The sequence below is a fragment of the Ochotona princeps genome, chromosome 3 (assembly GCF_030435755.1).
Source record: "Ochotona princeps isolate mOchPri1 chromosome 3, mOchPri1.hap1, whole genome shotgun sequence".
NCBI lineage: Eukaryota > Metazoa > Chordata > Mammalia > Lagomorpha > Ochotonidae > Ochotona > Ochotona princeps.
The window spans coordinates 15,259,773-15,281,708 of NC_080834.1; the positions used below are offsets into that span (position 1 = coordinate 15,259,773).

General features: G+C 43.2%; 1 protein-coding gene and 1 long non-coding RNA gene across 2 annotated transcripts in view; one reads left to right on the forward strand and one right to left on the reverse strand.

The window, feature by feature from the left end:
• The window catches only part of TIPARP (TCDD inducible poly(ADP-ribose) polymerase), a 29,556-nt gene extending 18,940 nt beyond the window's left edge, over positions 1-10,616 (forward strand). Inside the window, exons 3-6 of the mRNA XM_004598567.2 lie at positions 1,938-2,106; positions 4,417-4,577; positions 8,725-9,003; positions 9,625-10,616. Of these exons, the coding sequence (XP_004598624.1) occupies positions 1,938-2,106; positions 4,417-4,577; positions 8,725-9,003; positions 9,625-10,072 (1,057 nt within the window). The 3' untranslated portion in view covers positions 10,073-10,616. The remainder of the gene's footprint in view (positions 1-1,937; positions 2,107-4,416; positions 4,578-8,724; positions 9,004-9,624) is intronic.
• A 787-nt stretch (positions 10,617-11,403) lies between these two features.
• LOC105942517 (uncharacterized) overlaps positions 11,404-21,936 on the reverse strand; it is a 48,423-nt gene continuing 37,890 nt past the window's right edge. The window contains exon 2 of the long non-coding RNA XR_001168475.2: positions 11,404-11,552. This is a non-coding gene — a long non-coding RNA (uncharacterized LOC105942517). The remainder of the gene's footprint in view (positions 11,553-21,936) is intronic.

The following is a 21,936-nucleotide window of genomic DNA, read 5'->3' on the forward strand; positions in this document are numbered from 1 at the left end:
TTCATCGCCCTCCTTCAAGTGCTTTAATAGCTACCCTAGCATGTTAAAGATGAAGAAGTCTAAGTAAATGAACTATAACCAAATATTAACTACAACATGATTTTTGCAAAAAAAAAAAGGAATACCTATCATCTATGAAACATGTTCCAATGGCAGAATCTGAAAAGTATTTCACTAGCCAACTAAACGTGTAGTTTTCAAATTTTGGATTTCACCCATGCCAGTCATTCTGCATACCACTGATGTGAAATATCCTACTTTTTTAGACATGGAAATCTGCTATGGCAGAGTGGAATGTATGAAGGAATATATTCAGGAGTTTAATTATTCTGCTAATGTTCATATTATTTTATCATATGTCCGATTTTTTTGTACTTTATTAGAAAACTTTTCAAGCAGACAAGTTGCTTAAGTGATGAGATATTTCAAAAGCTAGATGAAGCTTCTTTTTAAAGAAGCACAAACATTTGAACTTGGCTGGACAGCTCTTTATAAATCGGACTCCTGTGAAGGGACTTTTTCCAACAGAGTGGAGATGTTTGTAAAGTGCTGATTTAGTAGTAATGTACCAGATAAAATGACAAAAAATATTTTCATATCTATGCTGGTTTTTTCTTCATGTTTTGCCAACATTTTCTTCTCACAGGCTAAAAGATAATATTGATGTTGGGTAGATGAGCAGTACTGGCTTGATCTGATCTCATTTTTCCTTTTTTTGTCTTTCATTAGAGTGTTGTATAAGGGTATTCAGAAAGCTCACAGAAAATAGATTGAAAAGGGAAATCAATTTTAGCACAAAAATTTTTAAATCCATGCAAGTTTTTTCATAGTGTACATTTTATGAACTTTTGAAGACATATGCATGCATGTCAAAATTTTGCACAAAAGTAACCTTTTATTTCCATTTTCCATAAACCTAGAAAAAGTTTCATTGAGAGCTAGAACTCCCATCTGTTGGTTTCACTCCCCCAAATGCATGCAATTGCAGTGGCTGGCTTAGGGCCAGAGCTGCAAGTTACCAACTCAGTCCAGGCTTTCTGTGTGACTGGCAGGAACACAGTTCCTTGTACTAACACTGCTGCCTGATAGGCTCTGCATTAGGAGAAAACTGGAGTTTGATTGTCAAGGCCAATTGTGACACAGGAATCAGTAAGGGATCAGGGTTTTGTTTTTTTTTAATTGCAAAGTCAGATATATAGAGAGGAAGATCTTCCCTCTGATGATTCACTCCCCAAGCGAGCGCAATGGCCGGTGCTGTGCCGATTCAAAGCCAGGAGCCAGGAACTTCCTCCAGATCTCCCACACGGGTGTAGGGTCCCAAGACTTTGGGCCATACTCGACTGCTGTCCCAGGCCACAAACAGGGAACTGGATGGGAAGTGGAGCTGCCGGGATTCGAGCCGGTGCCCATATGGGATCCTGGGGCGTGTTCAAGGGGAGGACTTTAGCCACTAGGCCACCACACCGGGCCTGGATCAAGGCATCTTTAATGTAGGCTAAATTCCTGCCACTCTGCAGACTTAGAGTACTTCTGTAAATTCCTAGTTTTAAATGATGCCTGTGAAAACAGGGCAAGTTTCAGAGAAATCTCATATCCGCTTCATACTCACATTGAATCCTGAATGGCTAAGAGCAGGTTTTAATTCATCTCACTCTGGAGAGGAGGGGAGGATTTTGATTTGTACTAGCGCAATGATACTGTGGTTTATGTAAAACCTACCCCAACTCCATGGGTCTGGAGATTTTGGTATCAAGAAAGGCAACTTAAGGACTGGATGCTAGACAAGCAATCAGAAATGCCCTTTTATTCCAAGTGAAGCAAGTCTTGAAAATTCAGCAACAAATTACTATACAACTAAATTTTTTTTAATCTTCAGTGAAATGTTTAGATATTTTTTGTTCTGCAAAAACATTAACAGTTTCATTGGCTCTTTTTAGAGGACAGGACTTTTGGGCAGACTTGAATGCCATGAATGTGTATGAAACAACTGAGTTCGACCAGCTCCGAAGGCTGTCTACACCATCCTCTGCCAGTGCCAACTCTGCTTATCACACAGTCTGGAAGTTCTTCTGCAGGGACCACTTTGGCTGGAGAGAATATCCTGAGGTACTTCCCCAATTTTTTTTTTTCTAAGATTTATTTATTTATTATTTATTAGAAAGGCGAGGACTTTAGCTGCTAGGCCACCGCACCAGGCCCCCAAATGGTTTCTTAAAAGGCATGTTTAGTTTTTGTGTTCTCCCTCCTGACTAGGCAGAACTACAGATCATAATAAGAGAGCTTATAAAGCAGAGTCATGCTTATTCCAAGAAATGTCTCTGTTTTCCTGAAAATATTTCTTTCTTTTAACCTGAAATCCAGCTACAGGAGACCCCTGTTACCAGGCCATCAGTGCTTTCTCCCAGAATCTTACATTGTTCAAATTGGTGCTGCCTTTGCAATAATTTCAGTGAGATGAAAACTGGTGTAATGTTTGGCTATGTCTGTCTACTGGGTTCATGGAGATAGGCTCAGATGGCCAACCACTGGACATAATAATTGAAGATGTCTTTCCTTCTCTCTCTGAGTACCTGACTTTGCAATAAAATAAATAAATCTTAAAAAAAAAAAAAAGCCTGAAGTGGATTTTCAACATTGATTTACATTTTATAGATTTGATTTCTTTAATTTGTTAAATTAATTTCTAGTATTAAAAAAGGAAGACTTGGCCCTCCTTACTTAGGTTTTTAAAAGGCAATAACAAAAGAAAAAATAGGTCATTAATTACTCCAAAATACATATTGAACTAAGTTTCTGAAACTTTTTTAGAAAACCATTAGTATCATAAACAGGAAGAAGCTTTCACTGTTATTATTTTTTAAGATTTATGTATTTTTACTGGAAAGGGAAATTTCTGGAGAAAAAAAGAAATAGGTTTGCCATACGCTGGTTCACTCCCCAAATGGTTGCAATGGCTAGGCCTCCCACACAGGTGCAGTTCCCCAAGGCTTTGGGCCAACCTCCACTGTTTTCTCAGTCTTTAGCAAAGAGCTGGATAGGAAGTGGAGCATCTGGAACAAACTGGCAACCATATGGGATGTCAGCATCTGCAGGTGGAGGATTAGCCAACTGAGCTATCATGCCAGCTGAAAGAAGCTGTTTAAAATGTGCTCTGGGACCAGCATTTTGGCACAGCAAATTTAAGCCACCACTAGGGATGCTGGCATCATATACTGGAACATAGTTCAAATCCCAGCTATTCTGCTGATCCAGCTCCCTGCTGGTACACCTGGGAAGGCAGCAGAAGATGGTCAAGTATATGGACCTCTGACACCTATTTGGAAGAGCTGGATGGAGTCCCTGGCTGGGCTGTTTTTGCCATTTGGGGGAGTGAATTGCTAATGGAAGATGTCTCCCCTCTCCCCTCACTCTTTGCTTCTCCCCACCTCTTTCTCTGACCTCTGCCTTCCAAATAAATACATCTTTAAAAAGAAAATGCATTCTAGAGTATTTGGACTGCATCAGTGTCACTTTTCCTTGGGGTTACCTTTTTTGTTTTTTAAAAGATTTGTTTATGTCTAAATAAATATAGAGATGGAGAGACAGAAAGATCTTCCACTCGCTAGTTCACTCCCCAAGTGGCTGCAATGGCTAGAGCTCAGCTGATCCAGAGCCAGGAGCCTCGGGCGGGTTTCCCATGTAGATGAAGAGTCCCAGGGCTTTGGGCCATCCTCCACTGCTTTCTCAGGCCATGAGCAGGGAGCTGGATAGGAGGTGGGTCAGCCAGGACACAACCAGCAGCCATGTGGGTCCCGGTGCATGCAAGGCAATGATTCAGGTACTAGGCTGTCACACTGGGCCTGAAGGTTTCTTTGTTTGAAAGATTTGTTTTTTATTGATTGGAAGGGCAGAGTTACAGAGAGGGAGAGACAAGAAAATCTTCCATTTTTTGGTTCACCCCCCCACTGGCCACAAGACTGGGTCTGTGCCAGTCTGGAGCTTCTGTTAGGTTTCCCATGTGTTTGTGGGGGCTCCGGCACCTGGGTCATGTTCCACTGCTTTCCCAAGCATATTAGTCAGGTGGCTGGATCAGACATGGAGTATCTTGTAGTTGAACCAGAGTCTGTACGGGATGCTGGCATCACAAGGGGAGGCTTAACCTGTTCCACCGCCACTCTGGCCTCCAATAAATAAATATTTTTCAAAAATCTAGCACATTGTGAGGTGTAGTTTCTTGGGCTTCACATGCTTGGTTTTTTTTCCACGTGCTTAGCTGTGCTCTTCTGAACAGGAAGGACCTCTCCACTACGCATTTCTAAGAGGGGGATTAGTTTGATTTATAGAAGTTTCAGTGAGATTAACTGCCTCCTGTTATGTTTTCATATTTACGGTGATAGCTTATTAACTTGGCTTATTTCCTGGCTTTCCACTCACCAGTCTGTTATTCGGCTGATTGAAGAAGCCAGCTCTCGGGGTCTGAAGGAGGTCCGCTTCATGATGTGGAACAACCACTACATCCTCCACAACACCTTCTTCAGGAGAGAAGTCAGGAGGAGACCCCTTTTCCGCTCCTGTTTTATCCTCCTTCCTTATTTACAGTGAGTAGCTAGTGCCAAGGCTCATCTGTGTATTCATTTTATGTGGATGGACCACTGAATGCCAGAAAGATTTTAAATTCTGTAGTTTCTTGGTTATCAGCTGTACAGTGTGAATTTCTGAAATCTTTTGGATTGAATTATTTGACAAATAGAGATTAGATAAGCTATACTTAACCTGACATTAAAAGAGCAAGTGTCATGTTACAGTTTTTGAGCTGAAAAGGAAAATGAACGTTTTTAAGAACCAAAGTTAATTATGTTTGGAATAAGGCGCAGAGTTTGTATTTGCCACCTTCACAAGACTAAGTTTCTCGTTTATGAGGAAGTGCTTCTAAGATGAGACCCGTCTATTGAACGACTACCCTGTTCATAGAATTTATATTCTCAGTTGCTAAATGATACTCAGTAAGACTGTTAAACTGAATATAATTTCTTAATAAAACAGTAAGCTGAACTTGCTTTCCCTGAATTGTGATTTCTTCTTCCATTTTCCCAAGGGCCACTTCTTTCATCCTTTGGCCCATTAACACATAGACACCATGTCTGTCTCTGTGGAACAAAGGGCAAGACGCCTTAAACACTTGAGATACACCCTCTTCTGTCATGTTGAAAATGATACTAAGTTTACTAGCTTCTATTAACTTGGGAAATCTAAAATGATACTGGCTAGTCTTTTCTGGTGATCTTTGAGGTGAAGATGTTTCCTGCTTTTTAAAAATTTAAGCCCATGCTGTTTTGCTCCAAGTTGTTAGGACAAAATCCTAATGATTCTAATTCTGGGATTGCAGTGGGAACATTAAAAACAAAACACAAACAAAACTCCCTGAAAAGAAGTGTGCAGTAAGACCAGTTCTAGAAATATGCGTATTGGCTTGGGTTAGATGTGTGCTTTCCTTTAAGCCCAAATATGAAGAGTCTTAACCTGTAGGGCTTTTAAAAAAAGATTTAAATAAAGATGCCATTTTTGTAATTTTGCCAGCACAGCTGGAGCTAGTGTCAGCGTCCAGTAGTAGGAACATATTGTCCTCCTGGTGAGACAGTAGAACTCATTAGTAAGAACAGCAAGCTTGGCATGCTGAGCCAATCAAGCAAGATGTTGCTTCTGTGTGATGGTAGGATTGCTCATTCCAGTGCTGTATTATTAGGGAAATTTTAACAAGTGGTGAAAATGTATTTCATTCATAAAGCAAATAACTATGAAATAGCTATGAAAATATGAACTATAATATAGGCAGTAGTAGAATTAATGCCACATATATGGGTGGCATTACTATATTTATAGGCCAACCAAACAAGATAAAAGGTTACTTTCTCTCCTTTTTTCTCTCTAATCAAGTATAAAGAAGGAAGAAGGTCAAAAAGGTTAGATGTAGATACTTCAAGAGAAGAACAGGGAAACATTTTAGTCCACCATGATGACATGGATAAATGCAGCCGTGCTGTCTGTCTGCAGCTGGAGACACTTGGACTGTTCTAATAGGCACAGAGTAATGCTGGGATTTCCAAAAACTGAATTTCAGTAGATCATAGAGACAGTGATGTCAGTAGAGGAGAAACTTTTGCTTTGTGTTTAATTAAATGCAAAATGTCGAAGAAAAAAGGTTTAAAGAAGCCACCGTTAGGAAATCGGAGATAACCTGAAAATTAGTAATGCTAGAAATGAGAAGTAGCAGTGACTTAATTCCCATCAAGTTCAACTGCTTTTTAGCTTTTTTGTTTTAGTTAGACCAATAGAGAGCTAGCTGGACTGAGGGAGCTTGCATCCTCTGATTCACTCCCAGGTGCTGATAGCAACCCCCAATTCTGGCTGAAGCTGGTAGCCAGGAACTCAAGCATTTAAGCACCCAGAAGTAGAACTGGCACCCACATGGGATGCCAGCACCACAGGTATTAGATTAGCATACTAAGCCACTGTGAAGGTCCTGAAGCTTTGATTTTGTGGTCTACCCCAGAGATAGCAGAAAGTAAGGGAACGAATTATGTTATCAGGGCCAAGTTTTCAATAGTGTTTGGAGGGAGAAGCTTACCTCATCCGTTAACCTTAGTTGACAAGGTCAGCTGCTGACTGTAATGGGACTGCTGGTATGCTGGGGACTTAACCTTCTGTTTACAAAGTAGAGATATGGAGAGAGGCTAAAAACAAGCAGTTGGCGTTATTTGATTTCCAGCTATTTCTTCAGAATAATGGTGACTTTTTAAGGAGTTGTGGAAATTTGAGAATCTGATTGAAGCCACGGGCCTGTCATCAGAAAAATGTCCCATTGTATTAGAAAAATGTACAGTACCAGGGTTCCAAAGAAATCTCTCAGGGCCCTAAGACTATGGCTGTAGAGGAACGCAGCCGTGTGTGTTAGGTCATGGTGGTTGAGGACATCACCACCAGTTTACATCTGGCCCTGATTTAAAGCCCCAGGGAGATTCCGTAAGCCTTGGCATCTACACACCCAGGATCTGTTCCTGTCCCTGAAAGGGACATTGAGACCTCATAGCAACTTCCAAATGCTGCATGTCCAAGAAGGCAATTATCAAACCATCTCTTCAATGAGAAGCTTGTCATATAGCAGACAGAGCCAGATTCAGGCAGACATATAGATTGGGATCTTGGGAGCCCATCTGTCACTTTCCAGCCTTGGTTTTTTTTTTTCATTTTGATTTATTTGATGGGATCATTGGAGTGGCTTAATGGGATAATCCTCTGCCTTTGGCATCAATATCTCATATGGGTGCTGGTTTGAGTCCCTGGCTGCTCCACTTCCTATCCAGCTCCCTGCTTGTGGCCTGGGAGCCTGGAGGATGGGTCAAGTTCTTGCAAGGGCCCCTGCAGCCACATGGGAAACCCTTAGAGTGGCTCCTGGCTTCAGATCAGCTCAGCTCCAACCATTGCTGCCATTTGGGGAATCAAACAATAGACAACCTCTCTGTCTTGAAATTTGCATTTCAAGTAAAAATATGTCTTTTTAAAGTTTGATTTACTTGAAAACAAAGTTACAACGGGAGGAAAAAAAAATTCTGTTCATTGGTTCCTTTCCTTGAACAGGGTTGGGCCAGTGCACCGTCAGGAGCCGGGAACACTGTCTAGCTGTCCCATTCCTGTCCTGCTTTCCCATAGACATCAGCAGTGATGCAGCTGGGACTGGAACCAGACACTGTCCTTGCAAGCAGTGGTCTAATGTACTACATCACAGTGCCAGCCGCTGTTTAATCTTTCTGATCTTTTCTATGTAATCAACTTGTTTATGTGTAAAGGGCATAACTCGCCTGTGTTGCAGAGCAGTAGAGACAGTCATACTGTGTGTAAAATGCCTGACCCATCCATGTGTTGTGTTGGGCAACAGTGTTTATGATGCAGGCTTACAGTAACATCTGCTCCTTGCATGATCTGTGTCACAAAGCTCTTCAATGCCTGCTCTCCAGTCTGTTCGGGTAGCTTGATGGCTTCCTTGTAACCACCGTATGCCTGTGAGCTACAGTACCCTGGCCCTGACATGGGCTCTTCCTTTTTTTTCCCCCTCAGTTTGAAAATGGCTAAGTAATATGGCTTAAATTTATATATTTAATTAAGCAGCAATAAGTAATTTACCAGTGTTGCTGCTTGTCTCTAAATTTATCTTTTAATAGATCTGAATTAAAGATTCAGATTGCAATTGTCAGTTATAATTAGCTCCAACTGTAATATTTGAATAGTATTGATGATTCTGAAAAATCAAAGCAAGTGTCAAATATTAACCTGGTGAGTGATTTTTCTTTATGCAGAAGTTATGTCTCTTTTTTTTTTCACTTTTTGTCTCCTTCCTGTACAACCTTTGCTGATAAAATCCACTTAGTATGAGCAGTAAGGTGTAGAGAAAGCACATACTTCGCAGTTGTTCCCTTTGAAGAAGGGATCTTCATGGGCAGTGTATTCTAAGGTGGCCTTTGCTTGGACCCCTGCAGCAGTACGTTCCAGAGTGCCCTCCACAGGGAAGAGACCGGGAAGAAGCTAACTGTAGGCTATCCACGTGCAGGCAGTGTGTCCCCAGGATTTTCTTTCTCTTAAATAGATGATATTTTTATATTTTAAGCAAGTATTTAGGCTGTGGGCTGCTACAGTGGAAGGTGTATTTGTTTCTGAGTGTTTTCAGTTGCCATGCCTTCCTCTCCATTTTAGGACACTTGGTGGGGTTCCCACACAGGCTCCTGCACCTCTCGAATCAGCCTCGGCATCACAGATCATCTGCCCGGATGGAGTCACCTCAGCCAACTTTTACCCCGAAACTTGGATTTACATGCATCCGTCTCAGGACTTCATCCAAGTGCCTGTTTCTGCAGAGGACAAAAGTTACCGAATCATTTACAATCTTTTTCATAAGACTGTGCCCGAGTTCAAGTATAGAATTTTGCAAATACTGAGAGTTCAAAACCAGTTTCTCTGGGAGAAATATAAAAGGTGAGAAGAATGAGAATGTTCCTGAATGTAGTTAAATGTCAAATACATGATAAACATTCACATAGGGTTTAATATTTTCATCTTTTTCCATATATATTTGTTCTTATCGTTCTCATGGCAGATTTATAAATAGGCTTTTTGTAACTTATATTTTATAGAAAGGAAAGTGAGCCACAGAAAATGTGAGTAACTTGACAGAGATCATGTAGCTAATAAGAAAGGTGCTGGAATTTCAGCGCAGGCAGCCTAGCACCAGAGGCCTCTAATCCCCTGACTGTGCTGCCTCTCAAGTCAACAGATTAGTGTAGCACAAAGGATTATGTCAGATCTGAGAAATCTAAGAATTAGCGGCTGCTCGGATTGGAGAGCTTACACAAAGCATCCCGAGGAAGGTAAGATGTACGCAGAGGATAAGGAATGGAAGAGAAACCAAGGCAGTGACTGGTGGCAAAGGAGAGAGAAGGGCCTTGAGTTGGAAGATGAAAGTTCAAGGTTCTCATAAGATCCGGGATTCCTCTTTGCCTCTGTTAGCTACCTTAGTATTTTCTCCATTATGAAAAGGAGTTTAAGACTGACATGCCTATTAAATTGAATGTAATTCCTGTCCACTTTTTGTAATAGGAAAAAGGAATACATGAACAGGAAAATGTGTGGCCGTGACCGAATAATCAACGAGAGGCATTTGTTTCATGGGACGTCTCAGGACGTGGTTGACGGCATCTGCAAGCACAATTTTGACCCTCGAGTCTGTGGGAAGCATGCTACCATGTTTGGACAAGGCAGTTACTTTGCAAAGAAGGCAAGCTACTCTCATAACTTTTCAAAGAAGTCCTCCAAAGGAATCCATTTCATGTTTCTGGCCAAAGTCCTGACTGGCAGATACACGATGGGTAGTCACGGCATGAGGAGACCCCCTCCGGTCAACCCCGGCAGTGTCACCAGCGACCTCTATGACTCCTGTGTGGATAACTTTTTCGAACCCCAGATTTTTGTCATTTTTAATGATGACCAGAGTTACCCTTATTTTGTTATCCAGTATGAAGAAGTCGGTAACACTGTTTCCATTTGAAAAATCTTGGTACTGCTAAATTATTTGGTATGAACTCAATCCAGCATTTGTAGCAGGTTTCGGATCGGTGGGATTGGGTGGAGAAGAGCATTGGACGTAGGTAGGGCACTTTTCAGACCCATTTTTTTAAGTACTAGAAAATGTAATTTTTTTTTTTGAAGAAAAATGAGTTTTAAAATGATCACTTATGCTATAATTATTTACTAATTGTTAGTGTATTCGTGTGGAGAGGACTACAGATGACATACTCTTTTCCTTCACACTTGTACAGAGAGGCAGGAGTACTATTAGAAGCATAAACAACTGAACAGCCTAACTAATGAAATGTGGTTTGGACTAGGTAGAAGTTTGGCCAAGTCAAATGGAAGCTATCAGCAAAGTGAGGATTCCATTTATTTACATAGATAAAACTGACTGGAAATAGTATGCCAAGCTTAGTTCCCATCCAGCAGCGTATCACTATTTTCGTGTATTATAAGTTAAAATTGTAGTGGGTGGAAAAAAAATTTGTGTTTACTTTTTTGAAATACATCACCTGATTGGAGAGTGTCAATAACTTTAACTGTTCTGGTTGAGCGTTCCTGAATTCAGAGTTCTGTTTAGAGAACATTAAGGGAAAGAAAACACTATTTGAAAAAAATTTGTGTCACCAGCAAGATTTTTCTTTAGTTACATGAATTGTTAAACTTCAGCCTTGGAAAACTCATCCACCTTAGTTTGAAGGAGTTGGGCAGCTAATTTGTTAAAGCCAGTATTGAGGATTCTTTGGGTTTCCACACCCTAGCCCCTGACTGAAAGTTACAACGTTTACAACCAAACGGATGCAGTTTATGAATGTGCTAGGTAGATTCTCAGAAAGATTTGTTGAGTTGAAGTTATTGTTCAAGTTGGTCATCCCACCCCCATGCCTGCTTTGCCAGAGGCAGCCGGTTCTCTGGCTGACTATCTTACACTACATACTGAACAGAAACACAGACTGGGGAACGTGCCACTGGCCCAGCTGGAGCCCTGTGAGTCAGTGTGCTGCTGCCTCGTCAGGGGACAGCGGCCGTCAGGGGACAGCGGCCGTCAGGGGACAGCGGCCGGGGCCCTTCATCCGCAGCAGAGCCAATAGCTGCATTCATGGACGTAGTGCTTGTTCACCGGAATTCCCGGGATTCCTTCAGATCCTAAGCTCTCCTCGTCTGTTGTGGTTATATCATTCGCCCAGAATATTAGGAACTTCTGTGTTGTTTAAAGCAAGATCTGTCTGTACTGGGCCTCAGTGGATCGATCTGCTAAGCACTTACCAGGGCTTCCACAGTGATTCCAGCCTAGTTGATCCTGTTGTCGCTGCCGTTGCCATGCAACGGGCAACTGCGGTTGTCGACAGTTGTTCTTTCATTCAGTTCTAACTTGAAAACCAGTGATTCCCAAACTTCTTCAAGTTAAGACTTGCCATCGCTTCTTTGATTTTAAGAAACTTCTTCCTGTTTTCTCCCTAAAGAAAATGAAAGCTTTATGACATATTTATTTTTTTAATAAAACTAAGCAAAAATAAAAGTTATGGTAATTCCTTAAGACTTTTGTTGTTGTCTTGCTTCCGTTTGAGATGCCTGAATTGAGCATATGGTGTGGAAATGTGGCTTGGCTGGTTAATGGCATGTTGCTTTAACTTTTTTTTCTCAGGAAATCCACAGAAAATATATTAGTAAGCAGTTGGGAATAATCAGAGGATAGAGTGAATATTTTACCACATACATAAGTGTTTGGAGGAAATGCCGGCAAAAGGCTGTGGAGAAAAACAGAAGTGAGTTGTCACCTAGAAGGCGACACCCCAAATTTTAGTCTACTAAAAGTCATATAGCTTGTCTTGTAATGGCTCTATGAATTTAAGATGGTGTAGTCCACGGTACTTGAGGACTTCTCTTCCCACCGGCCCAGCCGTAATTACGCCCGGAGAGCTGGAATTTACTCTTCATTTACTCAGGAAAAGAGTCTGCAAATTCCCTGAGCTATTCCAATGTCTAATCCTATATACAGGAAGATTTTGTTTATGCGGTTCATAAAAACGGAATCCCTTAAAATTACAAATCGAAACCCAGCTCTTATTATAAACCTGTTTGTTTTTGTAACTAATGATTTTGCACTTATTATCATTGGGTTCTGAAACATCAGCTTTTGAAGCAGAGCTTTTATTGTATAAGGCGTACAAAGACTAAACGAAACAATCTATTCAAGTCCCAGTGCCACATTGTTAGTTAAATCCTATACTGAATACTGTCACTTTAAGGCAAAGGGCTATTTTCCTCTTTTTAACTGCTAACTAGTTCTTGTTTTCTTTCATTGGAATCCAACAGTTAGGAAATTCTGCATAATACCTAGAATCTAATTTATATCACTTATCTTATTGCAATTGCTATGTGATTTTCAATAAATAAAACTCCTCCATTTTAACTGTTATAATCTAGGACTAATCACGCTCCACCTGCTTAGTTTTGCTTTTGGAAGATGACTTAAAGTAGGAAAACTAAGACTGTCCCAGCTTTGCAACTTTCTCATGCAGTTCTTCTCTGTGAGTGTTGATGGACAAGGAGTGCTGCTCTCGGCAGTCTGGGAGGAGTGGCAGTGAGCAGGACAAGCTCCCCACCCCCCCCCCTTTTTTTAAAGATCTGTTTACTTTTGTTGGAAAGACTGATCAGATTTACAGAGAGGAGACAGAGAGAAAGGTCTTCCCTCTACTGGTTCACTCCCCAAATGGCCACAATGGCTGCAGCTAAAACGATCGAAAGGCAGGAGCTTCTTCTAGGTCTCCCATGTAGGTGCAGGGTCCCAGGGCTTACTCAAGCCATAATCTGGAAGCTGGATGGGAAGCAGAGGGGCTGGGACACAAACCGGTGCCCACATGGGATCCTGGCCTGCAATTGTTTTGGTTTTGTTTGTTTGTTTTATCAACAGTTAGTACTGTTTATTTGCAAGTCACAACATCAGCCCCAGATGTCCAAGTTCTAATCCCAGGAACCTGTCTGTATGACACCTTATATATGAAATAGAGTGCTGAAATAGGGCGATGGCTTAGAGCAGTTTGTTTTTGAGTTTTTTGTTTTCATTTTGTCTTTGTTTTGCTATAATATACCTGAGACCGAATGATTAAAAAGAAGAGGTTCATGAATATTTAGGTCCCAGTTCTACTGGTTGGGCAATTCAAGTTCTGGAAGATGTATCTGATGAGGATCTTAGAGTGTATTTTAAAAAGTGGGAGACCGAAGCTCAAAGAGAGGGGCCCTGAACTCCTGAGAAAGCCAACCCATTTCTGTGAGAAAAGCACTAATCTATTCTGAGGGCTCTGCCCCATGACCCAAACACCCCACACTAGGCTGTACCTCCCACCACCGCCACACTGTAGAACCAATCTGTTTTGGTAGAGATAAACAAGTTCATATTTTAGAAGTTTGTCCTAGATAATCCCATCGGCCCAGTGTAAATTCCTTGGGAGGGAGATGCGAGTGTCAAGATGCTATGTTGCTGGTTTCGAAGATGGAGGCTGAGGTCTTGAGTTAAGGAATGCTGGAGGTCTCCAGTAAGCTGGAGAAGATAGGACATGGATTCTGCAGGTGGCACTTTCAGGAGGAACACAGCCCTGCTTCCAGGATTGGAAAAATATTGAATTGTATTGCTTTAAGTTACCATGTATTAATTTGTAAGAGCAACAGAAAGCTAATGCAACTTGTAAAAACCATGGTAATGCTAGTGGAGAATCCTCAGGAAGCTGTTCCAATGAAAGTAATCAAAAAGCACTAAAAATGTGAAAATTTCCCATGCTTGTTGAAAATTCAGACAATCATATAAAGTCCCGAGAGAAAAACAAGATTTGTGTTAAGGACATGCCAAAGAAAAGCCTGCTAAAGCAAGGTTTCTTGAAAGGAGTGTTTAAATACTGAATAGTGATGTGCTGCAGTGTCAGCCCAGGCCGACAGATCTCATGTGCTGAGAGAGAAGACTGGCTGCTGCTTTCTAAAACCGAGACAGTTCCTCCTGGACAGGGTGCTGTTCTTGGGCTGCCACTGGCATCCCATAGGGGCACCGGCTTGAGTCCTGGCTGCTCCGTGTCCAATCCAGCATCCTGCCTGTGGCCGGGGGAGAGTCGAGGATGGCTGAAGTCCTTGGGCCCTGCACCCACGTGGGAGATGTGCAGGACGCTCGTCACTGCCCACTGGCTACTGCAGCCATCTGAGGAGTGCCCATCTCTACCATTCAAGTGGAAGACCTCTGTCTATTCTCTAACTCTGCCTTTCAGAGAATTAAAAATAACAAATAAATGGAATCAATCCTTAAAAAGAAAAGGACAGTGCAGTGTGCCCAAGGACGTCAAGTAGCTTCCTTAAGCCCAGCAGCAAGAGCAGAGGATTTCCTTCAGGCCCCGTCAGTATTGCCAGGGGTTAGCACTGGGCAACAATGGCATTCCACTTCAATGTCACTCCAGTCCCTGTGCTCTGCTTCCAATCCAGCTCCCTGCTAATGTGCCTGGAAGAGCAACAAAAGATGCCCAAGTCCTAGTGTCCCACCACCAACGTGGGAGGCCAGCATGGAGCTCGTGGCTCCTGGCTTCAGTCTGGCCAAGCCCTGGCTGTCATGGCCATGAAGGGAGTGAATCAGTGGATAGATCTGTCTGCCTCTCCCACTCTGCATTTCTGTCTTTCAAACAAATAAATCTTTAAAAAAATTATTTATTTTTATTGAAAAGGCAGATCTGTGGGGAGAAGGAAAGAGAAAGATCTTCCGTCTGCTGGCTCACTCCACAAGTGGCCAAACAGAGCTGAACTGATCTGAAGCCAAAAGTTAGGAGACCCTTCAGGTCTCCCACGTGAGTGTAGAGTTCCAAGGTTTTGGGCTATACTCTGCTGCTTTCCCACAAATAAGGAACTAGATGGGAAATGGAGCAGCTGGGACACAAACCAGCACCCATCGTGGATACTGGCACTTGAAGGGGGAGGATTAGCCAATCAAGCCATTGTGCTAGGCCAAGTAAACAAATAAATATTGGAAATTCAGATATACAGAGAGGAGGAGAGAAAGAGAAGCTCTTCTGTGCATTGATTCACTCCTCAAGTGGCCGCAATGGCCAGAATTGAGCCAATCTGAAGCCAGGAGCCTCTTCTGGGTCTCACACGGGTGCAGGGTGCCAAGGCTTTGGACTGTCCTCGACTGCTTTCCCAGGCCACAGGCAGGGAGCTGGATGGGAAGTGGGGCCGGCAGAATTAAAACCAGCACCCATATGGGATCCCTGTGCATGCAAGGCGAAGACCTTAGCTGCTAGACTATTGCGCTGGGCCCCAAATAAATAAATCTTAAAAACAAAGCAGCCCCTCCAAATCAAACCAAAACAAACTTTCTGTAGAAAAATTAAGATCTCTCAAACTTTATGAAGATTAACTCTAGCACTAACCAGTTTCTAATTTTTCACAATCTGGAACCTGCCAGAAGACAACCTTTGGAACCTGGCTTTGAGCAATATGACTCCCCTTCATTCTTCCCTATAGAGCGCTCATGAAGGGGGGAAGCAGTATTGTGTTGTTTTAGAAATAATACATAAACTTGCCTTAAATCATAAAATGAATTCTTTATCTCACAACAAGAATTCAGGTACAGTATTTCCAAGGGTTCTTTCTGGTTCCCCTGGCTTGCCACATCTCATTTACAACATCCCAATGTAGGAGGGATAACACTCATCTAGTACTTTCTTTCCTACTTTAAAGAGTTAGCAAATCTTTTTTTTTTTTTTTAAGATTTATTTATTTTTATTACAAAGTCAGATATACAGAGAGGAGAGAAAGAGAGGAAGATCTTCCCTCCAATGATTCACTCCCCAAGTGACTGCAATGGCTGGTGCTGCATCGATCCGAAGCCGGGAACCTGGAACCTCTTCCGGGTCTCCCATGTGGGTGCAGGGTCCCAATGCTTTGGGCCGTCCTCGACTGCTTTACCGGGCCACAAGCAGGGAGTTGGATGGGAAGTGGAGTTGCCGGGATTAGAACCGGCGCCCATATGGGATCCCGGGGCATTCAAGGTGAGGACTTTAGTTTCTAGGCCACGCCGCCGGGCCCAAGAGTTAGCAAACCTTACAAGAGCAGCCAGTGGGCTTCCATTTATGTCTCCCTGTGCTGGGTTTAACCATCAACCATCCCTGAATCCATCTTCGACATTATGAATGCTTTAGACCAAACAGCATTCCCTTGCCAGCCTGGGATGACTTGTTAGTGAAGTGCCCACCCCTGCCTGTGGTGGTGCCAGTGCCGACAGTGGTGGTGAGATAATGATGTCCCCCATCCATGATGCTAGCACCACCACTGCTAGCAGGAAGGACTGGCAGTGGAGACAAGCAGGAGCTCATCTCCCCAGGGACTGAGCTGGGAGCTGAGGCTGGTCAATCTTCCAGTGCCCCAGGTCCCGCTGCAGAGACTTGCGTAAGAGAATAACGCAAATTTTGACTTCGAGCCCTGCTCAAAATTCAATCTTCTAGCTTTGGAGTTAGAAAAACAGTAATTCAAAAACATCTATAGGTTGTTTAGCAAGAGCATCTCGCGGTGGATGATTTTGTATTTAGTACTGTATGTTCACGGAAAAGAGAATACTTAATTTGGGGCTTTTCAGCTTCTAGGACTGTAAGAAATTCCTGTGATTTATAAGTCTTCCAATCTATGCTAATTTGTTACAGCACAATGAATACACTAAGACAAGCACCTGGCAGAAATTCAAGGGTGTGTCCTGGACTGTCACAGTAGAGAAGTGCAAGAGTGATTTCATTGAGCTATTGAAGGAAAAGGTGACCTGGGAGGCTGGAGAGCCGGAGAACCGGGAGACACTTGGGTAGAGTCATGCTCTATGGCACTTACTGTGTGGTATGTTCTGCACTAAGTACCTTATGTACCTTCGCTCGCTTTATCTTAATCGATGGTTAAAAAGCCAAAGTGGGCCTAGCACAGTAACCTAGTAGCTAAAGTCCTTGTCTTGCATACGCTGGGGCCTCATGTGGGCACCAGTTTGTAACCCAGCAGTCCCAGCTCCCTGCTTGTGGCCTGGGAAAGCAGCTGAGAACGGCCCAAAGCCTTGGGACCCTGCACCCATGTGGGAGACCCGGAAGAAGCTCCTGGCTTCGGATTGGCTCAGCACCAGCCATTGCAGCCACTTGGAGAGTGAATGGTTGGATGAATCTTCCACTCTGTGTCTCCTCCTCTCTGTGTATCTACCTTTCCAATAAAAATTAAAAAAAAAAAAAAAAGAAGTAAATCATATCATTCTTTGAAGAGCTTTGTCTAACCTGATACGATGTTTAATTAAGGTTCCAGGATCCCTCACTGTGGTATTGGCGATGAAGTCCAGCTCCTGTTCCTGAGCACAGCTTGCCACCAGCAGCACCGAGGGCCCAGTGGACTGGGCTCCAGCCGCACCTGCAAGACCTGGGGGAGTTCCCTGCTCCTGGCTTTGGCCCCCTCAGTCCCAACAACTGCAAGCATTTGAGAAGCAGCCCAGCAGATGGGATCTCTCTCTCGTATAAATAAAAGCAAATAATTTTTTTAAACGAAAGAATTTGGTCATGAGATGACCCATAAACTCAGGCATTACAGAAAGGTTTTCATTGTGCAACCCTCCTTGCTTTCATCATCGGATGAAATGTTACAAAAATGGAGCTATTCTAGGCAGGGTTGGCAAATGGTTTCTGTCACGTGTTTGATGGTAAACATGCTGTGTTTCGTGGGGCATACGTTCTCACAGCCACTCAACTCTCAACAGCGCTGTCAGCCATTGTTGACTAAAAGCTGCCAGAAGTGAGTGAGTCAGACGGCCCCAGCACAATCTGATTTATAAGAATAGACTAGACTGAACTGGGCCCGTGGGCTGTGAATGGCTAGCCCCCAGGCCACTCAACTATGCAGCAATAAATGGTAGTGGGGACAAGAGTGCCCTTTGTGGTCTGGACTCTCCCTTGGTCCCAGCATATGCCTGCTATGCCCACACACCACACAAACCACACAGGCACAAAGGCACTGCCAGGCTCTCAAAATGTGAAAGGTCGGGAGGCTTAACGTTTCCCTTCCATAAAACACATGTAGACAGATGTTCTGATATTTTTGGATTTCATTTCACTGGATGATGGGATGGACTCCATTTCTAAGATACGAACTGGAAGCATACTGACATATGCCTGCTGGGCTGGAACATGGAGGAGCGGGAACATGGGGCACTCAGTATCCCCAACACCAGTCTCTTTCTGGAGACCAGCTGTTCCTCAAGGCTCACATATCGGAAGTTTGGACCCCAGATGGAACAGCACAAAGCGCTGGCGGGAATGACTGGCTCTGGACCATCCTAGGGAAAGGATTAAAGCTGAGCTCCTTGAGTTAGAGCCCAGGGGAGGGGATTAGTTCCTTTAAACAGCGAACACGGCTGCTGCATGCTATCTCACCATATGACCTTTTGCACACATGGGCTGCCTGCAGCTCTTGTGCAGGCTCCCTGCATAGGATGCCCCGAGTCACGTGGTGACACAGCTAAAACACCCTAACCACAGGCCAAGCAGACAGGGCACCAAACTGTAGAATTCTAGCCTTCAAAATGGTCAACTAAAAATGTGCTGTTTTTTTTCTTCTAAAATTCCTGGCCTTGGGGCGAGGGGATGTGATACAGCAAGCTGAACTGCTGCCTGTGTCGCTGGGCAGATCACAGGGGCTGTGCTTGAGTCCTGGCTGTGCCACTTCTGGTCTGTTTCCCTCCTAACACACCTGAGAAAGCAGCACAAGATGGTACAGGTGTCTGCGCCCATGCGACCTATGTGGGAAATCGACATGGAGCTCCAGACTCCTGGCTTTGGCCTCGTCCAGCCGCTGCCATTGCGGTCATCTGGGAAGTGGACCAGTGGATGAAATCTCTCTCACTGTAACTCTGCCTTTCAGATAAGTAAATTTTTTTTGAAGATTTATTTATTTTTATTGGAAAGTCAGATATACAAAGAGGAGGAGAGACAGAAAGGAAGATCTTCCATCTGATGGTTCACTCCCCAAGTGACCGCAATGGCCAGTGCAGTGCCAGCCCGAAGCCAGGAGCCAGGAACCTCTACCAGGTCTCCCACGTGGGTACAGGGTCCCAAGGCTTTGGGCCGTCCTCCACTGCTTTCCCAGGCCACAAGCAGGGAGCTGGATGGGAAGTGGGGGTGCTGTGATTAGAATTGGCGCCCATACAGGATCCCGGCACGTTTAAGGTGAGGGCTTCAGCTGCTAGGCCACCATGCCGGGCCCAGATAAGTAAAATCTTAAAAAAAAAAAAAAAAAAAGGAAGGAAGGAAGATGTGTCCAGTCTTGAGTGAGTATTGCAATCCAGTGAATTAAGCTGCAATGAGCCTGTCTTTGTATCTTTAACTTTTTTTTTTTTTTTTTTTTTTTTTTGGAAAATAGGTGTTTCAATCACCTGCTGGGTTCCCTAAGGAATGACTGAGAGGTTCCAGCAAAGTCAGAGACCCGGGATCCCTTCTGAAGGAATACGCTGAAGGTTGATTGATTGAGACCCTCTGAAATGTGAAACAGTTTGTCTCCAAAGCGTGGCGCAGACTGTCTCGCATCGGTGATGGGGGAAAGCGCTGGGCACAGCCCTGTGGGCCATCGCTGGGATACTTGTGACACAAAGACACAGGGTATTTTAATTACGGATTTTCACAGAAACCCAGACTGGCAACAATTTATTTGGCTTGATCGAGAGAGACTGCCATGCTGGAAAATCCTGGTAAAACACAATCCGCTTGATGCCAAATTATGCAGTTAGTTTAAGCTTATTGAACTGGAAAATGCCAACTCCCTTCTCGCATGGTGCCACTTGAGTATTGCCTATGTGATCCCGTGCAGAATCTCAGAGCATATCAAGACCTGAGCCAGCAGATGAGACGGAGGCCCCAAGCAGGCACAGCCTTCCTGAACAGAGCTGTGCCCATCCCGGCTGCCAGGGATGAACTGGACTTGGTCCACCCACCTCAAACACCGCTAACTCTAGACATTGTCAGGGAGGGTTCTCCCAGCGCTGTCAGGCTTTGTAGGACCACAGGCACAGAGGCTTGACTGTGCTTCCACGGCTAATCTCTCCTCTCTGAAGGTTCTGCTAAATCAATGTATTCAGCTCTTTCGGTGAAAGAAAAGTGAACCTTCTTGAAGAAAATGATGCTACTGTGTGATCTAGGAGTCACTGAATGATTTAATCAGAAGGAAGTGTTTTGAAGAGATGAAACTAAGAAAACAACAAAACCCATGCGATACAGTTCCCACTGATTTTTGTTGGTGAAGTGTGTCTCTTCTAGACAATAAATAGATGGGTTTTGTTTTTTAATCCAGTCTACTAATCTATGACGTTTGAGCTTAAACCATTTACATTCAGAGTTTAATATGTATGGGTGGTGCTTTGGTCCTGTCATTTTAGCAATGGGTTGTTCATTGGTTTAGTCTTCTGTTGTCATTTTACTGGGATCTTCTTCCCATTTGCCTTTGGTTTTGGTAGGTGCTATTCCTCTTCTCTGTCAAGAGAACATCTTGAAGTATCATTTGTAGGGCAGGTTTGGAAGAGGCAAGTTCTTTTAACTTTTCTTTACTGTGGAAGACTTCTATTTCATTTTCAAAGACAAAAGAAAGCTTTGCTGGATATGTTATCCTAGGCCGACAATTTTTTTATTTTAGAATCTGGAATATGTCACTTTCATTTCTTCAGCTACACGTTAGTCATTTAGTAGCATGTTATTTAACTTCATGGTGTTGTTAATTTCTTTTTTCTCCCTGATGTTGATTTTGTTTTGTGGCTTTTCATTTAAGGGGATGTATAGTAGCTGTGTAATGGAGACTGTCATATCTAGTAACATGTCATTTAACTTCATGGCATTGTAAATTTCTATTTTTCTTTCTGTTGTTGATTTTGTATTATGACTTTTCATTTAAGGGGATGTACAGTAGCTGTGAAATGGAGACTAACATCCAGATGTGAGGATACAATGCAGTATGCATTTCTACTTCCAGACAAAGATGGACTTACAGTGAAACTGTTTACTATATCTTGACAATAGGCCCGCAATGATGGCCATATGACTGAGTATGAAGAACTATATGTTAGTAATGATATAGAGGAACTAGGTGTGGTGGGGAGGGAATTGGGGAAGAGATAAGGGAAATGCCAGGAGCCTATCATTATTATCATAAAATGATAATAATAATAATAAAATGTAAAAAAAAAAAAAAAAAGGGAACCAAACAGTTTGAGACGGGCTGAATGGAAGCGGGAGGAGAACACGAACAGAGGAAATGAATGTCACTTTGCAAGTAGCAAAGGTTGCTCCTAGAAGAAGCAAAGCCGAAATTCCAGTGCCAGCCTTCACCCGATCGTGTGAGCCCCCAGCCTCAGCTCCTCTGTCCGTGAAAGCAGTCAGATCTCTCCTAACTTCCTTCCAACTTCAGCGTTCTCTTCTTCTTCTTTTTTCCTTTTCCCTTTTTAAAAAAGATTTATTTTATTATGACTTGAAAGGTGGAGTTACAGAGAGAAGGAATGACAGAGAGATCTTCCATCTGTTGGTTCACTCCCTAAAGAGCTGCAATGGCTGGAGCTGGGAGGAGCTGAACCCAGGAGCTTCTTCCGGGTCTCCCACACAGCTGCAGAATCCCACGGCTTTGGGCCATCCTCAGCTGCTTTCCCAGGCCACAAGCATGGAGCTGGATGGGAAGTGGAGCAGCTGGGACTCAAACTCGCATCTCTATGAGATGCTGGCACCAAAGGTGGAAGCTTAGCCTAAGGCCGTAGCACTGGCACCTCAACTCAAGGATTTTAAGACCAACTAAGAACTTGATCATCAGTACCGAAGATCT